General features: G+C 34.6%; 1 protein-coding gene across 1 annotated transcript in view; it reads right to left on the minus strand.

Annotated features, from left to right (window-relative positions):
• Positions 1–25,281, minus strand: part of DOCK2 (dedicator of cytokinesis 2) — a 187,800-nt gene that overhangs the window by 138,816 nt on the left and 23,703 nt on the right. Inside the window, exons 13-25 of the mRNA XM_068697859.1 lie at positions 24,821–24,946; positions 23,830–23,954; positions 20,625–20,723; positions 19,471–19,543; positions 19,292–19,395; positions 17,132–17,315; positions 16,920–17,017; positions 15,416–15,505; positions 15,059–15,159; positions 11,437–11,571; positions 9,266–9,374; positions 1,472–1,542; positions 767–873 (exon numbers count right to left, since the gene is read on the minus strand). Of these exons, the coding sequence (XP_068553960.1) occupies positions 767–873; positions 1,472–1,542; positions 9,266–9,374; positions 11,437–11,571; positions 15,059–15,159; positions 15,416–15,505; positions 16,920–17,017; positions 17,132–17,315; positions 19,292–19,395; positions 19,471–19,543; positions 20,625–20,723; positions 23,830–23,954; positions 24,821–24,946 (1,422 nt within the window). The remainder of the gene's footprint in view (positions 1–766; positions 874–1,471; positions 1,543–9,265; positions 9,375–11,436; positions 11,572–15,058; positions 15,160–15,415; positions 15,506–16,919; positions 17,018–17,131; positions 17,316–19,291; positions 19,396–19,470; positions 19,544–20,624; positions 20,724–23,829; positions 23,955–24,820; positions 24,947–25,281) is intronic.

A 25,281-nucleotide genomic window follows, 5' to 3' on the forward strand; every position in this document is an offset into this window, starting at 1 on the left:
AAATTATGAGAGAATGGCCATCCATTTGAGTAGAACTTTTGCCTTTCAAAGCTCTTGTGGTCTTTTTACACACCAGTACAATGCTAAGATAGAAGTAAGCTATCCAGTCCACAAGAGTGGAGGCAGAACCCTTAAATGTCAAGATGAAGTCAACCAGGTAAAATCCAGGCTTCTCTGCTAGGACACCTTGAGAAAAAATTCCCCATCTGCGGCAGAACAAGGAAAACTAAGCACAAACTAGGCATAAACACATTGGTATCATTTTTTACTCCTGTTCTGAGAATGAAAAAAGACACTAAGATCTGATAAAAGTCAAGAAAAATACTGATTCCTATAAACAGAGGAACTGCATTGCAGCTAAGCTATATTACAGCACAGTCAGGATTTTTCTTCGACTGAGGCAAAAGCCTTATATAACATACCATAAGCCGTCTTCACAAGGTTTCATTTCATGTTCCTATTTCAATATAGAGTTTACAAATGGGTTCAAAGGATAGATATAAAGCTCTATCCATCTAACCATTATATCAGAGGAAAAATACAAAACTCTTCCTCTGAGATCTACCTGTTCAGTGTTTTCTGGTAGCAACTATGCTTTGCACAACAGCAATCTGAGAAAGCTTAATCCTCTCCAGAGGTCAGACTTCTAGAATTCACACTTTCTCAGTATCAGTTCTACTCAATTTCAAATATGAATTGCACAAAACAAGTCAGTCAACATTTCCATACCTACTTATTTAAAGCCTTAAAGGCATTTTATATTTACCTTGTTTTTTAAAAAGGTTGCTGCGCACTATTTCCTTCATGGACTGCACTTTCTGCTTCTGTAGTTTCACCGGCGGAATGCAAGTGTAAAATTCATATAACAGTTGGCTGCATGTAAATGGAGAGTGTCATAAATACAGTACAGATGAATTTATCACGTGTTAATAAGAAACACAGCAAAAGCAAAGTACTATATATTTCTAAATTTTTATTTCTTTTTTTTAAGATTTAGATTTATTTCCTGTATCACAGGTTACAAAGATAATTTTCAAGAGTAACAAGATGAGGATGATCTAGATGTTGGCCATGTTTACAAATGTTTATTTCCTTTTTCTTTCAAGGCAGTAAAACTATTCTTGTACAGTGGAGGCAATTCTTCTTTGACAAATAAACATACTTATTTCTAACTGCAAAAATCAGATTTGGTTTTCTTGAATAGCACTTATTCAAGGGGGAAAAAATGATAGCATCCACTTGTTCATTTCATTCATGGAGTTACTGCTTAAGAATTGGGCCTCAATATTCAATTCTGTCAAATCAAACGAGAACAACACATGTCCAGAATTCTATCACTGTCTCAATCAGCAGAAACAACCATAGCTTTGTTCACTTAAACCAATTAATAATTAATTCCAGGTACAAAGTAGTTTTAAATTGTACACATCATGTGATAGATACATCTATTAAATGTTCAAAATCAGCTCACCTCAGTAACTTGGCATCAAAGACCATTTCAACATCATGAAGAACTGATGGTATATACTTCAAAGCAGCAACCTGAATTGAAATACAAATCGTGTTACTTTTGTACATTTATCTGTGCATATGTCGTACAAACACAACACAGAGCACTGAATACAAACACTGAAACAGAAACACACAAAACAAAGTGATAAATTTGGGCTTCTTCTCTCAGACTAAAACTTCACATGATATTTTAATACCATTTCATCACAAAGCAGTACTTACACAAGGGGTCTTATGCTGAAGATATGCAGAAGAACTTCAATACAATAGCATGAATTGAATCATATTCTGCTTGCAAACCACCGGTACTATTACCATCTTTATTATGCACATATGTAAACTGAGCACTGTTTACAGGAGCAATTTGATCATAACCTATATCAGTCTGTCCCAGACACGTGCCAAGCAGAGGGCAGAAAGGATAACAGTCACCTAACCACCCCAAAGGCTACGCTTTCTGTGGAAGATGAAATGGAGCATCATGTCCCTAACCAATCCTCTGCAGCTAAACTATCTGAGGTTATAGTTTTTCCTAGTCATTTTTGAGATGTATTTTGATAATGTTGTGGAATCAGCAAACCTTAAAAGAAGACAAGGATCATGGACAAGAATACTCAAGAGGTAATCCTCAAATTCAAAATCATCGCTTACATTTAAACATGAACATTCTCAACAACTAGCTTGCACTACTCACTGTCATAAAATTCTTTTTGAGATGAAAGATTTTAGCTTTCACTGAATTTACTATTGAAGAAAACACTTGGAAATCATGAATTACATTATTATAGTTGGATTTATAGCAGCATACTAAAGAGAATAAATTATATAAATTTTTAATTTGACTAACCTCTTCATGGTCCAGATAATAAGAATTACAAAATTAATAGCTGCTTTACCTTATTATGCAACTTTAGGGTGTAACTTGCTACTAACATTTTGCTGGGAACTAAGTTACTGCAAAGTCTTCTATTTCTGATATAGCTCTGATTTTCCATCATAGGTATGTTCCATCTATTATACTTCCTGAGCTACTAAAAGAAATCCCAAAACTACAGGTTACACAAAGACTTACTGTCTTTTCTTCTAGGTGATACGATGTACACTACAGGACTGATTAAGCCCTTTATCCAATAAATGCATGCTGAAATTGGACACTTTTTTTCCACTCATAATAGTGGAGTTTACTGCCCACCTTGCAAATCAGCATAGTTCTTGCTTTATGTCACTTGCTTATATGAATTGTAATAAGTAAAGAATGCACTTTCAGCTTTACAATGGCAAAACACAAAACCCAAATTAACTTTAAAAAGCCCCCAAAAAAAGTTTTGCCATTAGCCTCTGAAGTCCATACATACTTAAATTACAATAAATGACGAACTGGATTAACTATAAGCACATGTGCTTTTTAATTATGAGCTACTGCTACACATCAGGGGAAGTCTCAGAACACTTTATAGTTCCTGTAAACAAGGTAAAACAAATGATTTAAGTGTAGAGTAAGTCATTAATTCAAAAAAAATATTACAAACAGCTCCACAGTGCTCTCATCTATATAAATTCTTTAATCCTTATGCTTGCCAATAAACAGGCCTAGCATTTTCAAGTGGTAACACTGAGTTTTGACAATTATATGCTTCCAAAACAACACTATAAAAGCATGTTCCATCTCTCATAGTGTGTTTCAGAAATGACTGCTGATATCAAATCGCTGTTAAGTGATTTGATAGCTTCTAGGAAGAAACAGCAAAAGTCAATGATTTTAGTATGATGGGGCAAAAAGCTCTGTCTTGCTAATACTTACAGGTATGTGCCACACGAGATTCTCCCATCATTTCAATAAAACTCAATACAACCTCTATGTTAACCCACTCAGCTAAAATTAGTCTCTTCTCCAGAAGAAACTGAAAAGGAAATTTTGAAGTAAAATCCCCAAAATATACTTGAACCATGAGACCCAAGTTTTTGTCCTACATAAACTTACACAACAGAGAAAAATCTAGAAAACAGTCTCAAGCCCACAAAAACTCATGAAGGGAATTCTCCCAACAGCAGAAGCCCTATCAAGAGGTGTAACTGAACCATAAAACAGGAACTGGAAAAGAATACTGATACTCCATGGATTACTACATAACTTGGTGTCTATCTGATGCAAAGCCACATTGGGTGTACATTCCTATAAAACAGAATAAATGAGGAAAAAAAATCGTACTACTGTATGCATGCTATCCTTTTAAAAAAAAATTACAATTTTTTGTACTGCTTATATCACTTTGCTGGCTGAAGAGAAAAGGGTAAGCTGCACTCAAATGATGTCAGAGCAGAAGCAATATCTGATTTTTGGCTCCTATGGAGAGAATTCTAACTCATTGAATAAAAATGTATCAGAATGATATTGCATACAGTCAACAGGTCACAGAATCTCAGCCACAAAACATTTACTTTTCCTGAGTTTCTAGATCTCGGTTTCATATAACCAGAAAAATATTTAAACTATCAGACAACGATTAGTCCAAACAAGTATTTATGAATGGACCCTTCACATGCATAAACTGAGCATTTGAAATACACAGCAATCCCACCACTGTATCAATATTTCAGTTTGTTCACAATAAATTTATGTACATGAATAAGACAACAGTTATGATAGGTGGACTAAGATGTGCAAAGTAAAAGTAGAGCTTACTGAAATATTCCCAGTGAGCAGCAGGAGTGTAAGTAACAAGGCAATGCCAACAGTAAAGTGAAAAGCACATGAAAACACAATCAGCAGTAGGAGAATATTAGCAAGAATATCCTGTTTTATTAAAAAAGACCAAGGAAAAGGCTTTTTCTTTCCAGTTATCAATTTGAAATTTTAATATGCCAATAGCTAGACAAGCTTTTTGTTTTGTCACTAAATAAGAACCTGTCTCCTGTTTCCTGATTAGCTATCAACATTACAGTGCTTCTGTACTAAACCTTGCAAAGATGAAAGAGCTGCTCAAAAAAAAAAGTCTTAAAATCAAACCTATGTAGACTCAGTAAGTCTCTACACTGTAAATTCCTTTTTAAAAACTTAGTCTCTTCTTTATTGGGGATAGGTAGATTAAAATAAATACAATCAGGGTGTTGCTTTCTTTGGCTCCTTTTTAGATATTTTAAAAAGGATAAAGCTATTGTATTAATTTATTCCTATGAGAGTCTACTGAAGTATATTAGCCAGCTCTTACTTGCTTGTTTTGTTTTTGTTTGTTTGTTTGTTGTTTTACATAGAAATAATTCAGGTCTTGATTCAACAAGAAAGAATTTGGGCTGGGGCAAAGATGCATATACAGTACATCAAGCTGGCTTAAAATGCCTTCAGATAAAACCCTTCCTCTGCATACACCATCCCCACTCATACACAACTCCAGGAAAGTCAAAGGAGTATTTCAATGCTGCTGCCACCCGAACAAGATTACATCTTCTTCTGCTCCTATCCACTAGCACCTCCTTGAAATAGGTGAACAAAATGTATTCTCTACAGGACTGTGAAATAATGGGGCTATTTAAAACACCTGTACAGATACCTGTAAATTTGTAGACTAGAAACTAGTCCTAGGTCCAGTTTTACTTCAGTAATATGTCAGTGAAGATACTGTACAATAGGATTTTCTGAATTTTGTTTTATACTAATTCACAGTTGCTCTGAAAAATGTTTGACAAAGGATAGTGCCACCAGTGACCATGAAATAATTCAAGCAATACTGCAGAGACACTAGGAATTATTAAGCTGTTTGCCTTCCCATATAGTACCTATTTTGTATCTGTACAAGGAGGGAAAAGGGAAGGATGTAGCTACCATTATACTCAGATCTGTAGTACCATCTGAAGTACAATAGCAAGTATATCCATTCTTTTAAACTGTTAAGTTTCATTTGCAGTAATTGCTCTAAATGATGCACTATGGACACAACTGAGCACTGCCCTTAATGAAGTCATAAAAATCTCCTAGTAAGCAGTACAAAATGTTCTGCATTGTTCAGACCTCAGAGATTAATTTTTAAGCAGGATACAGAAACTCCACAGCCTTGTAGAGAATTATTTCATATATATACAATATAACGTTAAATTTATTTTAACCTTTACTCCTGACTAAGCTTAATTTTTTAGATGCCCTCATTTACAATGTTACATTATACATATTCAAGTATGCATGAGATGAAAAGAGCATTCTCAGAAGCTACTGGTGCCTTGCTTCCTAGTCTAATTTTATTTGCTATCAAGGCAACACTGCAAGTTACACCTCAACCTAAGCATCACTGTCAGCACCTTTCCAGCCTTCTTCTCTCAAAAATTACCTATGTATTTCTGTACCATTTTAAACTTGTAGAACCTACTGCAGCATCATTCAACAGCAGTATGGATGGATCAAAAATGTGTGGTAAAGATTGAGAGTAATAAGATAGCAACTTCATACTACACTGCTTTCAGGCTGTTCAGTGCCATAAACAATTTTGTCTTTTTTTGATTCTATGACCTTGAGAATGTGTCATATGAGGTTTCTGAAAGCATGCGTGGAATTGAGAGTACTACTTACTAAAATCAAGGCCTAACAGCAAGCTGGGCATGGCCAATATTAGGAAAAGACAAAACTATCTGTAGGTCAAATCTGATGCATCCACCTGAGAGACAGCACAACTTTTGGAAAGAAGCAGGGCTTACACTTGTAATTTCAGGTTGAGAGCATAGGCTTGTCAGTGAAAAGGCATAGGCACAGAGCACAGATCAGATATCAAGAGTTTGACCTTATAAAAACACTTCACCTGAAATTCAAAAATATATGTATTTGATCAGATTTTATTCAAAATAAAAAAGATATGATATACACAGAGATACTTTATACAAATCGTATCTGCAGAAGGGAAAGTTACTGAAAACTTCAGTTTTCATAGTACCTCCCCTCCCCCTGAATTCTCCTTTGAACTATTTGCAGGTTCTGGAAATCTATTTCTAGCTTTCCAGATTTCACAAGGTTTATCCTCAGAAGTATAAACTTTCTGAAAAACCCTATCTAAAGAATTCATCAGCAATGGCTACAAAGAGGCAACTGATAAATGCAACAGAGTTCTAATATCATCCTGTTGAGACAGATTTAAAAACAAACAAACAAACAGGTTACATATTGAAGAAAACCTGGACTACTTCTGTATCATCAGCAGTGAACTACTTAAGTTCTGAAATTATCATTTTAAAGAATTACAAGTAAATATGTACTAAGTCTCCTTAAAGGAGTAGTCCTTAATTCTGCACATCCACATAGAATCTCTTACTTGTGAATTAATAACATTCCCAATCTTGCCTACCGGTGGCAATCTCTTTACAAATCAACATTCTAAAAGTTGAAAACAGGCCACCTCACACTTCATACAAGTGCTTTCAAACATCAGAAAACGCTCTGCATCAGCAAAGTTAGGATACTGATATGATGATTCTAATTGTAGTAAAATGACACCATCATGTGATGCAGAAGTTGAGAAATGCATTGTCTGCATCTTTAAGCAAAAGAGGTAACTTCATCAATTCCATTAGTATTAAAAAAGGCTAATTTGGATTTACATATGAATTTTTAGTTTACCTACAATGAACTAACAATTTAATCTTTTGGTTGTTCAAAGCTTACATAAATAACACTGGAAAAGATAACCACATATTTTGCTTCTTGAGCTTTGAGAAAGACAGATAAATCAAAGTATCTATTCACTTCAGCTAATTTTAGAACAGCAGATTGAAAAGCTAGATTTTTATTTTTAAGCTTTTCATAAATTTATACAGCATGTTACAGATTAGAAATTAAGATATCCTCTGAAGATAAAAGTAGTTAAATTGAAACAATAAAGTGCTTCTGGCACTGACTAGGCTCTTCCATATGACATGTAGTTTTAGGAACAATCTTCTCCTGACCGAATTAATATTCGACACAAGTCTGAGTATGACTGGTATCAATAAAAGTGACTCAGAAATTACTACATACTAAAATACTGAGTTCCAAGTTTCTGAGTCTAAAAAAATAAAATAATCAGCACAGACCAAAAGACACTTTAGATTTCAGAATAATTTTTTACATCTTCCAAAATAAACTTCACAGGTATTTGGGGAGTTTATAAGGTATAACACCTATGAAATCATGGGCTTGTGCAGTATCTCTGAAAAATAACCTGTCCCCTACCCTGCAAATTTAAATAAGTACTAGTACAATGTTCAAAATCCCAAAATTAAATGGGAAAAATCAGTATTGGTTTTAGGCAGGGGCAGATTTATAAATTTATTTCCACCCCTTTCCAGTCATTTCACCCAACGCAGAAAGGATCTCCAATTTTCTGGCCAGTTACAGACAATTCTCATCTACCTGCCAAAGGAGAAGGCTCAAGTACCATAACTGAAGTCTCCTCCAAATAGTCACTGAGATATGTATCATCCTTTGTGAAAGCTACTGTGACCAACATGCCTATTGAGTTAACGACAGTTTGTTTGTTGTTTGTTTTTTTTTTTTTCCATTTTGTTTTTCCAAGAAACTTATTTCCAGCAGCAGGGCCTTAACTACAATGGGATACTTCACATTCCATTCATGCACTGACATGACATGCCTCTCCTGAGTAGCATAAAAGCCACCAAGATCTATTTGGTAGATGATTAACATACTAATACAGTATAATTACCATAAGAATAAACATTGTTATAAAAACAATCTCTTCCAGTATTACTTTTGGTTAGAAATCTTTTTTCTTCTGAAGTTTTCTGATTCTGATGCTGTCTTTCAAATGTATAAACTATTCCCCCGAACATTTGTACAGAAGTGTCAAATAACCACAGATAGAATCTGAATTGTTTTCAAATGCTTTTAAAGCATTACTATAATCATGGTATTATACAATTGAAGTAGTACGGATGTTTAGCTCTTTCACAGGCATGCATTATTCCAGGCAGTGTCAGAGAACACCAATCTCAAGACCATCAGTCACCTGGGAACATTTATTCAAGGCAGAAAATTTATCCAGTCTTCCACTAAACCTCAAAGCAAAAGGAATCAAAACACAGAACCAAAGGAAAACTCAAGCTTAATAAAACAGTGAGTTCAGGGAAAGAATGTATGAAGCATTAATACTGCAGTAATCCAGTAAAATCTTCTGTTTCCTACTTCAATCACACAGCACTGGTAACATTCTATTTCAATATGGAACTATATACCAACTGTCTGATATTAATAGCCCTAATAGTTCCTGCTTTTCTAGTTTTCTTAAAGCATGGGGTTCTAAAACATAAGAATGATTAACACTGACACGTATGGGAAACACTGACACTATTTTCAGTTAAGTAACTCACCTCCAAAATGCTGATACTATCAAGTTTACTTTTCAAACTAAGATGGCAGAATACCTGTTTAGCACAACCTGAAGAAACTCAAGAAATGCTCAGCTCTCACTGGAGGCTTCACTTCCCTATATTCCTTGAGAAATTCTAGCATCCATATTTTAGTTCTTTCAGTCACTCATTGCATTTTTGAAGTTATATAAATTTATCTTCTCCTGACCTTTTCTACTTCAACTTTACTAAGCAACATGATCTTGAATAAAGGACAGTTACAAAAGAGAAACAAAAGATAAACTACCTAAGAGTGTCTTACCCTCTATTTCAAAACCAAAATGAAAGAAAACAATAAAATGCCAAAACAAAACCACATACAAGAACAAATTAAAAAATAAAAATAAAATAAAATTTCCAAGAACACACCAACCTGCAACAAAATGGTAGTTTTATGTTGGCTTTTCATCAGGTTGTTGATGGATTCAAAGAGTCTCCTCATAGATTCTTCAAATTCTGTTTGCTCTTTGCCTTCATATAATCTATTGAGACATGCACTGTGTTATCATTTCAGAATCAGGAAACTTTCATCATTCTAAGTGTACCAAGTTTGAAAAATAATTTAAAAATAGATTTTAAAAGTTGATCCGATATTACATACATAGATATTTCCCCCAATTGTTATATCTGTTATTCACTGTAGTAAGTATTCTTCAGCTTGAGCACAATGTAACAAAGTTTTCAGATTTTTTTTTTTTTGAAAAAAGCCTCTAAATAATAAAATCTCATATGTTTTAAGTTATTAAAAAAAAAAAAAGAAAAGAAAGTTCCCTTTCCAAGTGAGGATCTGTCTCAGCTCTATTAATACAAAAGATTCATCTCAGAGAAGGCTATTCTAAACCTTCAAAAAACAATCCTAAATCCCAACTTTTTTCAAGGGAATAAAATATACAAATCCATTTTTTCCACATTTCCTCCTTTTTCATAGACCAGTCTGACAGTCTTGACTGTGACAAGTTAGATCAGAAAAACTTGAGACAGATATTCAGTATCAGAATATACCGTTAACTGATTCCTTTTTCAGCAGATATATTCTTACAAGAACAATTACAGTCTATAATAATAATTGTCCAACTGAATATAGAGTTTCAGACCTTTGGGTAACTTTGGTTAATGTTGTTGTAAGGAAAACTAAAACAAATAGATAAGGACAGGTAATTGCTTGAATATGCATCGTATTGCAACAACTCCATTTATAATAGACTGTCAGATGTACACACTTAAACAAACAAGCAACAAAAAATCCCTGGCTTCTCTGACCATCAGCCTTACAACAAATTTTCCATAATGCTCTACACAATGCTTCCTCCAACAAGGCTCACAATATCCCCTTTTGCCATGACACCTATTAAAAAAATTAAAACAAAGCTTTTGCACTGCTAGCTATATTCTATCCCCATGAGTGCCATCCCCTTTGTTTTTACAGCTTCTCATCTTGTTTGTCTGTATCTATCTATAAATAGCAAGTTCTTAGAGACAAAACTATTTCTAAGGGACTATTTACCAGTAACCAACCACTTCTGAATCTACTCTTATTTCAGTCAGAATTTCATAATTCAACAAATAATATACTTAATTTTACAAAACTATATATCCATGTGGAGTTTTTGAAAAACTGGGCAGAGTAACAGAGAAAAGTTGTATTAGTACTCTTACTTACCAAAAATCAGATAAAACCAGAACACTTCCCTGTTCTGTTGGTTGCCAACCCTCAAATTTTACAGCCAACAACTGGGTGTACCCACAGTCCTGAATTTGTCACTACCTATCTTCTGGCACTGCATCTCTTCAGGCAAGTATCAGGGGAACAACGGAACAAGTACTATGGGGGAAATAGCTGGGGATAAATGAGAGAGCAGGAATGAAGAGAGAAAAGAGGATGTGGATGGGATCAGTGGGATTCAGGGAGAATACTCAAAGGCCAGTGGAGGAAGTGGGGGCCACAGTCATTACAGTATAGTTTTCTTCCTTCCAACTCCTTTCTCCTTCTCTCCCTTTTCCCTATACCTGAATACCACTCATAAACAACACACCTCATCTGTTTGGCTGAGCTATACATATCTAGTCCTTTTAGAATTTCTTATAAGCTCCTGTTTGTCTGTAACTCTACATTCAGTTGGACAATGATTACTGAAAATTACCTTGTTCTTTGCAGTCTGAACTTCTGAACACAGCTATCTCAAGGACAAGCACACGGCTTCATGCCATCTGTCACAATGTTTGGGCATACACTGGTCTTAGGCCAAGCCATCTGATACAAGAAATAATCATCCTTTGAAATTGGCTGCTATTACTAAATACATCTCTGGAGCCTACACTGTAAATCACATAGCAATTATTTGAGGATTCCCTCTCAAAAAATGTTATCTTAGCAAAGTCTGGTTTTAGGCCATTTGCAGTGTAAGAAAATGTTTGTGTTTTATTTACAAAAAATAATTAAAAAAAAAGAACAACTGTTCTGGAATCAAATTCTTATGTTTCACAGGTCTACTACTCTTTGTGGTATTGCACTGATAGTTAAGTGGCTATAGCATGGGCACTTACTGTGAAAATAACGTCCTTGATCTCACAATGAACTTGAAAACATATTCCAGTGCTTTCAGAGTTCTTAGGATAGGTTCACATTGCTCTCCTCGGCTGGAGGTATCCAAGTAAGTCTTCAGAACGCTCATTAGCTTCCTGTAGTTAAAAAAGACATTTTTAAAATAACCTTTTCTAAAATTAATTTCTCTAATTCATTTGCCAACTCTAAGAGAATATTTATTCTTAATCAAGTATTCACACAACAAAACATACAGAATTTATTTTTGTGTTAATGTCACACAAACTCTATCAGAATAAAAGAAATGAGCAAATTCGTAACTGCACAAACAAGAAACCAATCTGAAATCTCAAACTAGCAGCATAATTTCACACAATCCTGGAAGTGTTTTAAGAAATGGTTATTAAATATATGTGCAAGCTAGACAAATGTTATTTCTGCCTACCTACCTGCATTAAGTAGCAATCCAGTGAATCAATAGCACTACATGCTTTAAATAAACTAATTGTAAATGTTTCAACCTTCCTGTACACTGCAATATCTGCTTAAGGTATGTATTTTTTTAAAATACGTCCTGGTTTTGTATCCAAAGGTAGTTTTTGCTAAACCAACACACAGCCTGTTATCAAAGTGCAAAAGCTCATCTATAAATAAAAGTCCCTATATTTACAGTTTTAGTTTTATCCTAAATGATTAAAGTAATATTAAGGATGTAATCTTAATCATAACAAGGCCATAAAAAAAAATGAAATCAATGTGTTTTATTTTTTCCCTGCAGATCAATACAACAACAGGAACCTACTATCCCCTACCCCAAACAAACTCAAACTAGTACTTGGTTGTTGATGAAATTTAACAGTTCACCAGCTGGAATGATGAAACATTATGAAGTAATTATTCTTTCTGGGACATACTCACATGGAAATAATAGTTCCAAGAACCTCTAGCTACTGCACAAAATATAAACATTGTCAGCCCCACAGCACCAGCCTTCAGATTTCAGAACCAAAATATCATACTTTCAGCCTCTCAGCCTTCTGGGGCACTACATCCTTTTTTTTTTTTTTTTCCATTTACTGCTTCATATCACTTCTCTGAATTCACAGCTCTATACTGAGTTTGAATAAAATTTATCTAACTTATATGCAGTGTCAGTCCACTCAAGGTCCCTCAACTCTCAATGTTAAGTCCTCTCGTAACTCTACATAAGAACTACATACAAATGGATGACTAATCAGAAACTGAGTGAAAACCTCACAGTTTGACCAAAAGACCGTATCATTAAATGGAGTCAAAACATCTATTTAGGAATGACTTTCAACAAATCTTCCTTGCTTGACTGACCTACAAATTCAGTTGGCCTAATCAGTGGCACCTGACAATGGGAATCTAGGCATTGCAGCCTAAGTACAGGCTATTACAAGAACTCTTCACGTTACACTGGAGCAAGGATAATTAGCAATGCATCATTGCTAGCATCAGAAAATGCTTCTAATAACACAATGACAACTAACTGCAGGAAAGTTACTGACCAAAGTTAATCTGCTGCTGACCTGGCAACTTATTTCCATGTACTATAAATTGTCATGCCTCACATCCAAAGCTTTTGAGTATCTGCTCAAGTCTCCAGAGGCGTAAGTCTGTATAAGAACTTGTGTTTAACTTGGACACTGGGTATAAAGGAGCAGTGAAGAAAAGAAAAAAGTGAAGAAAAGAGGCAAGGAGAGGTAATCTTTTGCTGATAATACCCAACATTAAAAATATGCTCCTATGAAAAATATCAGACTCATGTTTGATCACAAAACAGTTAGTTTAAAGTGTCTTACTACTTTATATCAAGTGAAGGAAACAAAAAAGTTTTTTTTTGTTTTGTTTTGTTTTTTCTTTAAACCTCTCATGTATCATGGATATTGTTTTAAATGTGAATCAGCAGAAGTGATGCATGGAACTCTAAGATCACCCTCCTGTCTACCTCCAAGGAACTGCAGCCATCAAGTATGATGAAATGTCAGAAATGAAAGCAATCGCTACAATCAATTCTCCTTTTCCACAAATCTAGGGGCATCTTCATGTGAAAGAAAAAGTGGTCGTAGTACGACTGAGACACAGTATCTCCTTCCTGACTATGAATTAGGCCATATATAGTTATCTGTATTTCATAAATTATTCTTGAAACAGACCGTATCATCCATGGTATACTAGGAATGAATGGCTCCAAGAAAATGCAAGATTTTGAGAACAACCTTAACCATGATTTTGCCTCTGCAGCCTTGATTAAATCATTAGAAAATGCTAGTCAGGTAAGTATTCGAAAGACTTCAAATTAGGCTGTCCTAAGAGGTTCTCTACCAGATCTTCTCTACTTCTACTTCTCACAATACCAAATGCATTAAATTGCATGTGTTAATTACATATGGAATGAAGGAGAATTAAAGACCACATAGTTAGTTGCTTGAGGTTTCTGGGCTCAACAAAGCTGACTTCAGCTTCCCTAAAACATGAGAAAGGATTGACTGTGCACTGCAAGCAAGCATATCTTCTAATACAACATCTGGGGGACTTTTTCTGTTGAACTGGAACTGGTGCATATTCATCACAGAACAGTAGAATATATTCTCACCTATTCCAAACTTTCAGCTAAGATCTTTTATCTATTATTTAAATCTCCGATTAAAGTCTTGTTTCAATCGGTTGAACTGCCAGGACAAGACTGAAAGATATATATATATATATATTATTTACAATATATATATATATACATTTATATATATTTCATACATCAATATATATATATATATATATATACACATCCTATTGGCACTTCCCAGAGACGTGCAGAAACTGATTAACATCATAGTTCTTCATAAGCCAAAGCAATTTTATCCTACCACCACCTCCAAAAGTATGTTTAGAATAAGGAACAAATCCAGTATTAAATTTATTGCATAATGTGTCTATGTGTCCCCACGGTTTTTGTTCTTTTCTATTAAAGCATATCTTCCCATTTGGGCATTATATGAAAGATCCAACCACTCTACCTTCCCACTGGAAGGACCATGTAGTAAATAGTAAGATTCCAAGATTCCAGTTCAAAACAGACTGTGTAACAAAATTGAAAATTTGATTTAAATGCACCTAAACCTTTCAGGTACAGTACCAGATAATGAACTGCATACAAAGATTCTTTTTTTTTTTTTTTCCCCCCTGTGAGTTTGTTTGCTCTAAGAGAATATGTGGAAGCCTACATAAATAAATGGGTTAATGACATCCTCATGTCCCCACTTAAAGCATTTCAGATTAAGATCAGGAATGTAAACGAAGAGGATTTATAGCAGATTTTTGACAAATTTGACAGGATACAGATGATGTGTAGACACAGCAATATAATTCAGATGAGAAAAATGAATGTCAAAGAATTGTTTAACCATAAATCAATTACTTTTTGTCAGTTAACTCTACCTATGGTCACATCTGTTTCTCACAGGCAGGGCTGTTTCCAGATAAGCAAAAGCAGCGTCAGAACAATTTTAATAACTACATCAGAAAATAACACTATTTGCTTTATTTAATTTGATTGTAGAGGTTTTAGAATAAAGAAAAGGAGAAAAAAATAAAAAAACTTACTTGTATGCCAAGGTTGCACTAAAATGCTGTTGGATATACGCTTCCAAAACAGTGTTAAAATGCTGAAATTTACGGTCTGCAATGAGTCCTATGATATATATCTGAACAGAGATGGACATAATTAGCCTTTTTAGTAAAGTCATACTTCAAATGAAAACATTACTCTCCTGAAACATTTGTGATAAACCACTATTTTTAAAGTGTCTTTTTTTTTTTAATAGTTTTGGAAATAGTAATATCCTATTTTCTCTGCAGAGATTTTGAGTCTACTTTCTTGAGATAAACACTGTGATAGTTCATTCACATTCACAGGATTCTTGACATTGACAGATTAAATCACCCATTGCCCATTCTTACCAGTGCATCAAAGACAAGGATATCATACTCGTTACTGTGGGAATGTTCCATCATGATGTTAAACAGGGCATCCAGCGTATCTTGGAGAAACTATACAAAAACATGAAAAGACAAATTGACAACCAATTCAGCTTGAAAACCACACAATTCAATTTTCAGATAGGAGACTGTTTTTCTCAAGAGGGGATTTTTAGAGGCCTTTACTGAAGTATCAGCCAAATTTAGAACACATTTCTGAGGATTTAGGCTCTAGTTTTTTTAATTTATGAAATTAAATCCTCAGACATCAGCAATCAATGATATATACATAACTCAAAGCTTATGGAATTAAGCTAAAAATGTTACATAAACTCATGATAGTTATCTAAAAGTGCATTCCTAGTTCCTTAGTGATACATATTGTAGTTGCTATTGGTACCTACATTTGGTGATTAAAAACATGCTTCCAACTTCTGTGTTCGTATTCAAATCTCTTTAAATCAAAGGATAGCTCCTCAGTGACTTGGAAACCAAGTAACAGAATCATTTAGGTTGGAAAAAAACTCTTAAGTTCATCCAGTCCAACCCTTAACCTAGCACTGGCAAGTCCACTATTAAAACATGTCACAAAGCTATACATCTAAATGAATTTATTAATTTTGACCTCCAGGGATGGTAACTCAACCACTTCCCTTCTTTCATTGAAGAATTCTTCGCTAATATCCAACCTACCTTCCCTCCCTCTCCCCCCCCCCCTCACAACTTAGGGCTCTTTCCTCTTGTCTTAGCACTTGGTACTTATGAGAAGAAACTCATCCCCATTCTGCTATAGACTTCTTTAAAGTAATTGTAGAGTGTGGTAAGGTCTCCCCAAACCTCCTTTTCTCCATGCTAAAAAAACCCAGCTCCATCAGCCACTCCTCATAAGGCCTGAGCCACTCATAAGTCTCTATTGTTTTTTTGTGGTTTTTTTTTTTTTTTATAAATTTTCCCTCCTCCAAAAGAAACAGGAGAGGTGTCTACTGCTTTAGTTTTTTTTAAAAAAAAAAAAAAAAAAAAAAAAACAAAAAACAACAACAACAACAACAAATGTAAGAGACTCCTAATCTGAGTAATGAAGTCACACTTAATTTGATTAAATCTAACAGCAAGAACCACTTATTTGTTCTTTCATCATTTCAGACTTCACAGCAAAATACTCCTTTCAAACTTATAATTAATTTTGGTCATTTTGGAGACTATTACTTCTACTTCTTTGTGCATCAAAATAGAGAATCTATCTTAAATAAGATTACAAACTCTTACTTTAGAAAGATTTTCCAAACATATTTAGCATGTGTCACAGCACAATACAACTAAAGAACTCTCACACAAAGTTTAGTCTAGTTGACAAGCCATAACAAATGAATCAACTGAATATTGAAACACAAAGACCAAATGGAAAGCCTGTTCCCTGGGTAGAATCAGGCACTAAGAAGAATTGCATTCTTATGCACTATTTCCAGAACACCAACAAAAGATATACTTTCACAACTTCCTCTCCATCCACAATCTTCAGTTTTTCCAGGTTTTCCTGTAGCAGCTCTGGCTTCATACGCCACTTCAAGAGACCTAGTAAGCCCACTAATAGAAAATAAATTAAACAAAAATTAGACAAACATTAAAATTTAATATGTGATTTCTCATTTGTGCAGAAGTCTTCCTTCTAAAATGTCTACCTGTTTAGAAGATACATACCATTCTGAGTTAACTTCGTAGAACAAACCAGAGTTGAAATATAAAATGCATCTCGTGAGCTTACTGAAAGGCTGCCTACAATACTTGAGTTCCTGCCTATGGTCGCTCCTTTATTTTCTATGTGTTGACGTGTAGAAGGTAATGTCAAATACGCACTAGAATCCTCCATTTTTTTACTGTCACCCTGAAAAAAATAATGTATTTATCATTTATCACTTACTTCACAACACTGGATTTAAAAGTAGAGTTATTTTGTAAAAGTAAAAAAAAAAAAGATATATTTCTATGGACTTCAATGAATGCAATTAAATTAACACAATAAAAATAATAAAGAAAACAAAAGTCCCAGCAGCAAACGGGCTCCACAAGACTACAATGAACATACTGTGAAAATTCAAAAATTGAAAAGATATGTGTTTTAAGGGTTCAGGAAGGAATTATGATATCACTAGCAGAATAAAAGCAAGATCAGACATCTCATTAAGATGTGACTAGAGATAGAAGATGAGACCACTGAGCATCACCTTGAAGACTGTACACAGGATACAAGTCATATGGTTATGATGTCTGCACACAATTTAAGAACAGAAAAATTGATTGATAGGGTAAGAATAGCAACTCTATTTTGATATATTTATTACAGCTTCATACTTCAACATAAGATTTCAGGACAGACCAGGACATGGTGAGATTATATTTTATGTTTGCCAATATGCTGTAGTGAATAAGCAACAGAGATGATGGAACTCATGGTTTTCAGTAGCAGGAACGCCACAAAGACCCAAGATGTATTTCCTGATCTATGTCCCCTCTCTCCCTACTACACCATTTCATCAAGCTGCATGCCATAGCTCTCACTGAGATTTGTTACATCTCAACTTTAGATTCCAACTCAGGACTGGGAGGCAATGAAAATTGCATTCCTAACTGTACAGAGTACATCATTTTTCTTTAACACAATTGGTAAAGGAAGTTCCCCCCATGCATTTATGAATTCTGTCACTTGAAGCTGTAACACCTCAACAGATTTGATTCAATCAATTGTATCATATTCTTAGACTACAACTGCATGTATACAAAGATTTGCAAAAAACAATCTAGAATGATTTTCTAATGTTTTAGCTTGTATCTGCTTCAATGACTATAGTCATTGTCTTACTAAACAAGAAAGTTTCAAAAAAATGACTATAAATATATGTAAAATGACAAAACGCGTAATCCTTAAGCTGCAAAAAAGCCAGTATTACTGACTTTCATGGTTGTATCAATCTTGCCAAGTAATTACTTCTCAGAATTTCTGGAACCAGAAGGGTTCTGACTTCCTTTTTTTTTTGAGACAAGTTAGACATTTTGAAAAGACCTGAAAATGTGTTCAAAAGTCAGAAAGATTCCATGTCTGAAGGCAGTGAAAATCAAGTACAACTTGATTTAGTTGTATGTGTATCGCTTGCCATTTGTTATAGCAAACTAGTTTACTGAAAAGAACACTAAGAAATAGAAGAAACAAGTAAATATTCTAGTGAATTGGCAATGCTTCCTGGTTCATAGTTCCTACTTGTTCTCCAACATAAGAAATAATACAAGCAAAACAAAAAACAATCTCAAGACATACGTTCCCTGCTTCAAGTCACAAAGTCATAAATCCTATCTATGTCCAATCAGGGTGCGTAAAAACAATGTTCTTTGTGTCCAAAATCAAATTCGTGGAACTTTCAGTTTGGTATCTGAGAAACTATAAAATTGAATCAACAACTCTCTAAGATTACATTCTGTGATTGTTCATGTAATAAAGACTCTAAGTGAACAAAAAACCACTTCTCTTCAGCCAGCACAATGGTACATATCCAAGTACTTAGCTCTCACATGACTTCCTTTGCAATAGGAAAAGCCAAAATCACAATACCCAATAAAAATATGAGGAGGAGTAAGTGTCTCTCATTGTTTTTAAATCATCTAACTATAATTAAAATGTAAGATCATGTTTACCAACCAAGGAAGAAGTTGCACCTTTTTTTTATTCCTCAGATGAAAATATAATATTTGTCTTCAATGTATTAATAAAATGAATTTAGCACAAGGACGATAAACAATGCAGTCAAAGACGATAGTGTGAAACAAAGGTCTCTTAGGGAGGAAAAAAGGAAAAAAAAAATCCAATACCTTTAGGACTAACAAATCATGGATGCCATCTTGAAGAGTTGTTCCATCCTCCTTCATAAGCCTTATGTAGGCCATTGCAAAATTCTTCTCTCCTTTATCTTTAGCTGCAAAACAAAAGATTTGCTGTTGGCTACTGATCAAGGAATTAAAATTCACTGAAGTAAAAATTCTCTACTCACACTCTTGAGATGACCTGTGTCTGAACATAAAGCGCAGATGTATCCTTTGCATGTCTTCAATAGGAACTGCTACCTTTAGTAAAATCAGAAAATACATATATTTTTGTAATTAAATTCCTCTTCAAATCCTTGAGTAGTATCCGAAAATAATAACTGCTTTATTTTTAAAGTAGCATATGTAATTGTGACACGCATGCAACAAAAGACCAATTGTTAACAAAAAATATTAATAGCAACATGTTTATAATTCTAAATTTAGATCTGTATTCCATCAAGTTGACTCACAACTCAACTTCCCTTTAAATTTTTTACTGCATAACACACTTCATAGTAACTACACTTTTATTAACAAAAGGATCTACTGTTAATAATTCTATTAAAATGTTTCCATACAGACATCTGAAATACACATGAATTTTAAAAAACAAAATAATACACAAACCAAAACACAGGACTAGTCAATGTTTTCAAAACAACAAATACATTTAAAAACACATTAATATTTCAAATGACACAAATGACATTCATTCCCTGCCCTGCACTATCTTGGGGACACACCACCCCGTACTAACTGTGGGCTTGCCATACATGACAGTATAACCTTCAGTAGATGTCTTCATAAAAAATAAATTTAAAAAAAATCACACTATCAAGACAGAGGCATGCTGTATAAGAACTACTTCTAGAAGCTTCTAGGTATTTTTTATTCGAATACAATAAAGCTAGATTTAGTAGTTAGTAGTGTATATCTAAAGTAATTTAGAACAGCTTTTTTCTGTCTAAAAGAATATTTTTTAATGCCTCTTTCTGATTTTTTCAGGCAATTGAAGTTCTTCATCTCTAGTATTTCGCAGCAATAAAACAAATGCAGTATATCATCTTTCATGAAGCTTATTAGGACGTGAGGTTTTCTAAGATGATCTCATTTGTTTTGCTAGATAAGATCTTAACATCATTTTTCTAAGCCAAATTTCAAACCTCAGTAAACACATAGTCCTAATAACTGATATCTGACTAAGACGCTACCCTTCTTGTTTTATTCGGGGTGAAGGTATTTTAAACCTATTTTATAAAAAGCTGATGCTGTGTAACACTACCTGAGGTACCAACAAGCAATAAGGAAATAAAGCAAGCGAAAAGTTTCTGCAGCCTACCTTTAACGTTTCCATCCAGCGTGGCTGTTTGACCTGGTAGTAGAGAACTGATCTGTATTCACTCACGGGTTTGTCTCCTGCTCCCAGGCAAACAGCATTCTTACAGAAAGGAGGAAAGAAACAGTTCACAGTGGCTCACTCATTTCTGTCAGTTTTTGTCACTTGTGCAAAACCAACCAAATGGCTGACCTGACGATCAAGAGCCTCCTCTGCCATCCCGCCCCCCAGTTTACCTCAGCCCCTGATGGGACGGGTGTAGGACTACCTGCCCTCACTCTGCCATGCTGAGGGCATGCTCACTGAGGGCCAAAGTCCCTGGAGCCCACAGCAGCCCTGGACTGAGGGAATGAATGCTTCACACCTCAAGTACCATTCCCTGAGGGCCCAGCAACCAGGGCAACAGGAAGGCAAAGCCACTGCCATGGCCCTCAGGCCTCTGTCAGGCCTGGGAGCCTGGAGATGCAATCCTGAAATGATACAAGTGTGGGACTGGCACATACCATGGGGCAGGAAGACCTGTCTGATAACAAAAGAACAAACAGAAAGGAAGCTTTGACAGGAGATGCTGTTTCCAACCCTCTGAACACAAGGAAAATGAACATTTTCCAGAATTATACTGGACCTAGAAGTAGATGGCCTTTTACAGTCTCACAGCGGGCTGTGAGGAAAGCTAAGTAACCAACAGAGAGGCTCCCTTTCTTTTTCCAAATGAGGAACTGAAGTAACAAAGGCATCAATCACCTTAATTAGTGGGAAAGAAACACAATACAACAATTATTTCACTTGATTATTTCTTTGACTTTTCCCCTGACTTTAAAATACTCTATTTTAGCACAGTCTCATAAGTATTCTTTATGTACCAAAAGTTACTTCTGAACTAAATGGTACAGATGCACCAATACAACACTCTCCCAGATTTTTTCTCAATAAGGATTTCTGATTTTTTCTTGTTTTTACATTTTCCTTGTGCTAAATTTAATTTCTACATTTATTTTTTTCAATAACCTCTACTTACTAATCACTTTAAGGACTTTTTCCCTCTGTGTTTTAACTTGCAACTCACCTGTTTCTACATGAATTTTAGCTATTTACTTCTTACCTTGTCACACTTGACAGCCTAAGTTACTACACTATGCTGACTGTTAGCTAGTATGGCTCTAACTTGACTTTTGGTCAAGTTAAAAATTGTTGTAACAGAGAAATTCAGTCTTAGTGAATCTGGAAAGAGACTCAACCTACTTCCCTCATTCCTGTCTGACTGCTGTTGAGATTTGTACATACAGGATAACTGCTAACAATAACAGATGAAGCAAAATTGCTGACACCTCATAAGGCATCAGATGTGAAACTGCAATGCATGAAAGAAGCAAATATACTATGTTCTCTACTGAAGGCACAGATGAAGCTAGCCTCATAGAAACTGCACTAACTACTGCAACTTTCCTGTTAAAAATCCAGTGACAGAAGTCTTCTTCAAACACCAGGAAGGACACCTGGTGACAAGTAAGGCATGATGCTCATACCTGATTTCTAAGGCCTGGTCTCTGTGACTTTACTACATAAAGGTATACCCGATTTGCACAAAGGGATTATTTCAAGGTTTGTACACCAACATGTTTATATGTATTCTGTGACATTCATTTGAAAAGAAAAAGAAAAAGAAACAGAAACAGAAACAGAAACAGAAACAGAAAAAGAAAAAGAGAAAAGAGAAAGGCCTTTAATTTGCAACAAAATGTAGTACCAGCCCTTTCACCTGAAACTAGTTTGATACCTGAACAGGAACAGCAAGTTCCATGTTAATAAACATGCGTTTAATCTGAATTATAGGGTATGATAATTAGAAACTTTGAAGTTTTTAAAAAAATCATAGGTTTAGAAGTTTACTGATATTTGATTGTTTTTGAAAGCTAAAATTGAAAAACATTTGCTTTTGTTATTACTTGTCTTCAACAGTGTTTTAATCAGTTACTGAAAAATTGTCATTTAAGCATGTGTAAGGTATATTGCCCCCAGAAAGCAGGCATTATTTGAACATCTATGTCAGATCATAGACAAAGGGACAACCCAATTTTCTGCTAGTATTTGGATAAAAGGTGCCTCCATGAAACTGAAAATATACACGTATAACATTGGAATGAATGCAAGATTTAATGCATTACACTGGGTTCATTTCTTTAATGAATACTTCGGCATATATTTCAAGCATATTATCTGTAACTGCAACCAATAGAGTAGAAGCCAGTGAAGTCTATATCACAACAGTTATTTCCTATACACACCAGTCATATGGTCAGGTGTTTTCTGATCAGGGTTACAATTTGTTTTGTGGACCCTAGGCATTACATGATTTTAGGGTTTTCTTCACTCAAGCTTTAAATCAATTTTGTAGGTCAAATATTTAGTTGTAATTCATCAACACACTGACATTGCAGCAACTCATGAAGCACACTACATTCCTCCAGTTTTATTTTATTTAAAGAATTATCTTAATGATTTCACCCTCATGATCACAGTAGAGTTTCAGAGAACAGTATACAAAGGAAAGTATATAAAGGAAAGACCAAAAATCTCACTGAATATTGAACTAATGTTAAGAAATCCTAAGGAAAAGACAAGTATTCATAAAAACAGAAATAGAGAAGACAAAAGATACTGTAAATATTTGTTGTATAAGTGCAGTGTCCACACTCCACTGTTTTCACTAATGTAGTTATTTGCCATGTACTTTATTCACGGAACAGACAGTCCTTCTGGTGCAAATCAGAGGTTTGTTATGTGAAAGAAATAGAATGTAAATGAACATTTAAATGCACAAATGTGTTCCTCCAGGAATTCTCCACCTCTCCCTCCGTTCTCCCTGTAACCCCCCCCTAAAAAAGGTGGTGGTGGGGGGAATGATAAACAATGTAATAATTGTCAGGAACAGCATTTCATCTTTGTTCCTTAGTCACAGCTAAAATGGGTCAGTGTCATTTCTCTTTTCCAGTAGTTCACAGTTGTATGCAAGACCTGTGCAGGAATTGAATAGATTTGTCACAGTAAACATAAAATTCATCTGTCAAAAGATGACACAAGTGAGAGAACTAATGTTTTCTATTGTGTTATTTTATCAGAATTTTAAATAAGTTTAAGGTTTACTTCTGTAACGTACTTCGTTTTTGTATTTCTGTCTTTCTGTTATGCAGTGAAAAAAAACACTTACTGGCAGAGTTTTTCCTTCTTCATCACAAACACACATTATTACTTCCACATTTCTTTGAGTTGTTTTATTGTATTTGTCAAAGTCTCCATACAGTAGTGTAATATAAATGTCATTTCTTATATCTCCTAAAAAAGAAATGAAAAGGTTAAAAATGAATGAAAATGCTGTGAGAACAAAGGGTCGGATTACCTTCACAAGAGTTTTTCAACAGTGGAACACGTTAACATAGAAAACGTCTCATTTTCCATCTGAACTTAAAATTTTCAGCTCTTTTATTGTTAGCGAAGATCTCAGTGAGCCGTGTGAAACGAACCAAACAAGGTTCCTGAACGTGCCTTCAACCGATTCTCAACCTGCACTGACACCTGCTGGTGAGGTGACAGCAGGATGCCATTACTGAATTTTGTCCACATTAAGAGCTGCCTTTCTAGAAGGAGCTATTTTAATTGTCTTCTGTGAACAAAATTACAGTTCTCCTGTGAATTAAGTTTAAAAGTAGTGAGATTTGAATTGATTTTTTTTTTTAAACGAATAATTGTTGACAGTGAGTGAATTTAGTTGGCAATTACATAATCATAAATCCAAAATCAAGAGAGGGTAAAAACATTTATGTATTTACTATTTATTATTATAATTAAAGGAGAATGATAAATTACAATAAAAATAAGGTTAAATTAAAATTTTAGTAAGCAACTTAAAATTTTTAGTAAGCATTTCCTTAGCAAGGAAAGAAGCTATGTATCAGGAGCGCAGATTATCCCTCACTGTCTTGATTTTATTTTTTCTATTTTAGTACTATGTAATACTTTCTAGGGACTTCACTATTTTATATAAACCTGTAATTTTGGAACAGAGTTTAACATGAAGAGTAAATTCTAGATTCTCTGAGTTACTCCTTACTGAAATCAGTAATTAAGGTCATAGCTGATGCTCATTAACCCAGGAATGACTACAAAAATCAGCTGCTGATAGAGAACAAAGCACCTCCTACCTGGCATGATTATTTCAGGAAATCCTAATTTTCTAGCAACAACTGTTGTTCTGTCTACAAGGTGTGGATAGTCCTTCCTAGTTTGAATCACATCTCCAACAAGCATTTTGACAGTTACCCAGAGACCTATTAAAAGGAGGAGGAAAGAAAAAATAAAAGAAAAAAATCACACTTTTTCTAAAGAGAGGAAAGAAAAAAAAAAAAAAACACACACAACAAAAACACACCTCTCTCCTTGGATGGTGTTCTCATTTCCTGACCAAAATAATTACAAGAGTTCATTTCTCCCGCTTGCTTTAGTTGGAAATAAATGCTTAACATCCAATACTTGTAAATACTAATTTAAATAGCCTCCTACATTCTGCAACTAAGTCATGATTGTTCGCTTCCAGCTTCAAAGTTGTACATGTGTCCATGGTGGTGTTACAGGCATAACATAAAAGTGTTTCTCTAAAATGTGA

Source organism: Anas acuta, chromosome 14 (genome assembly GCF_963932015.1).
Source record: "Anas acuta chromosome 14, bAnaAcu1.1, whole genome shotgun sequence".
NCBI classification, from domain to species: domain Eukaryota; kingdom Metazoa; phylum Chordata; class Aves; order Anseriformes; family Anatidae; genus Anas; species Anas acuta.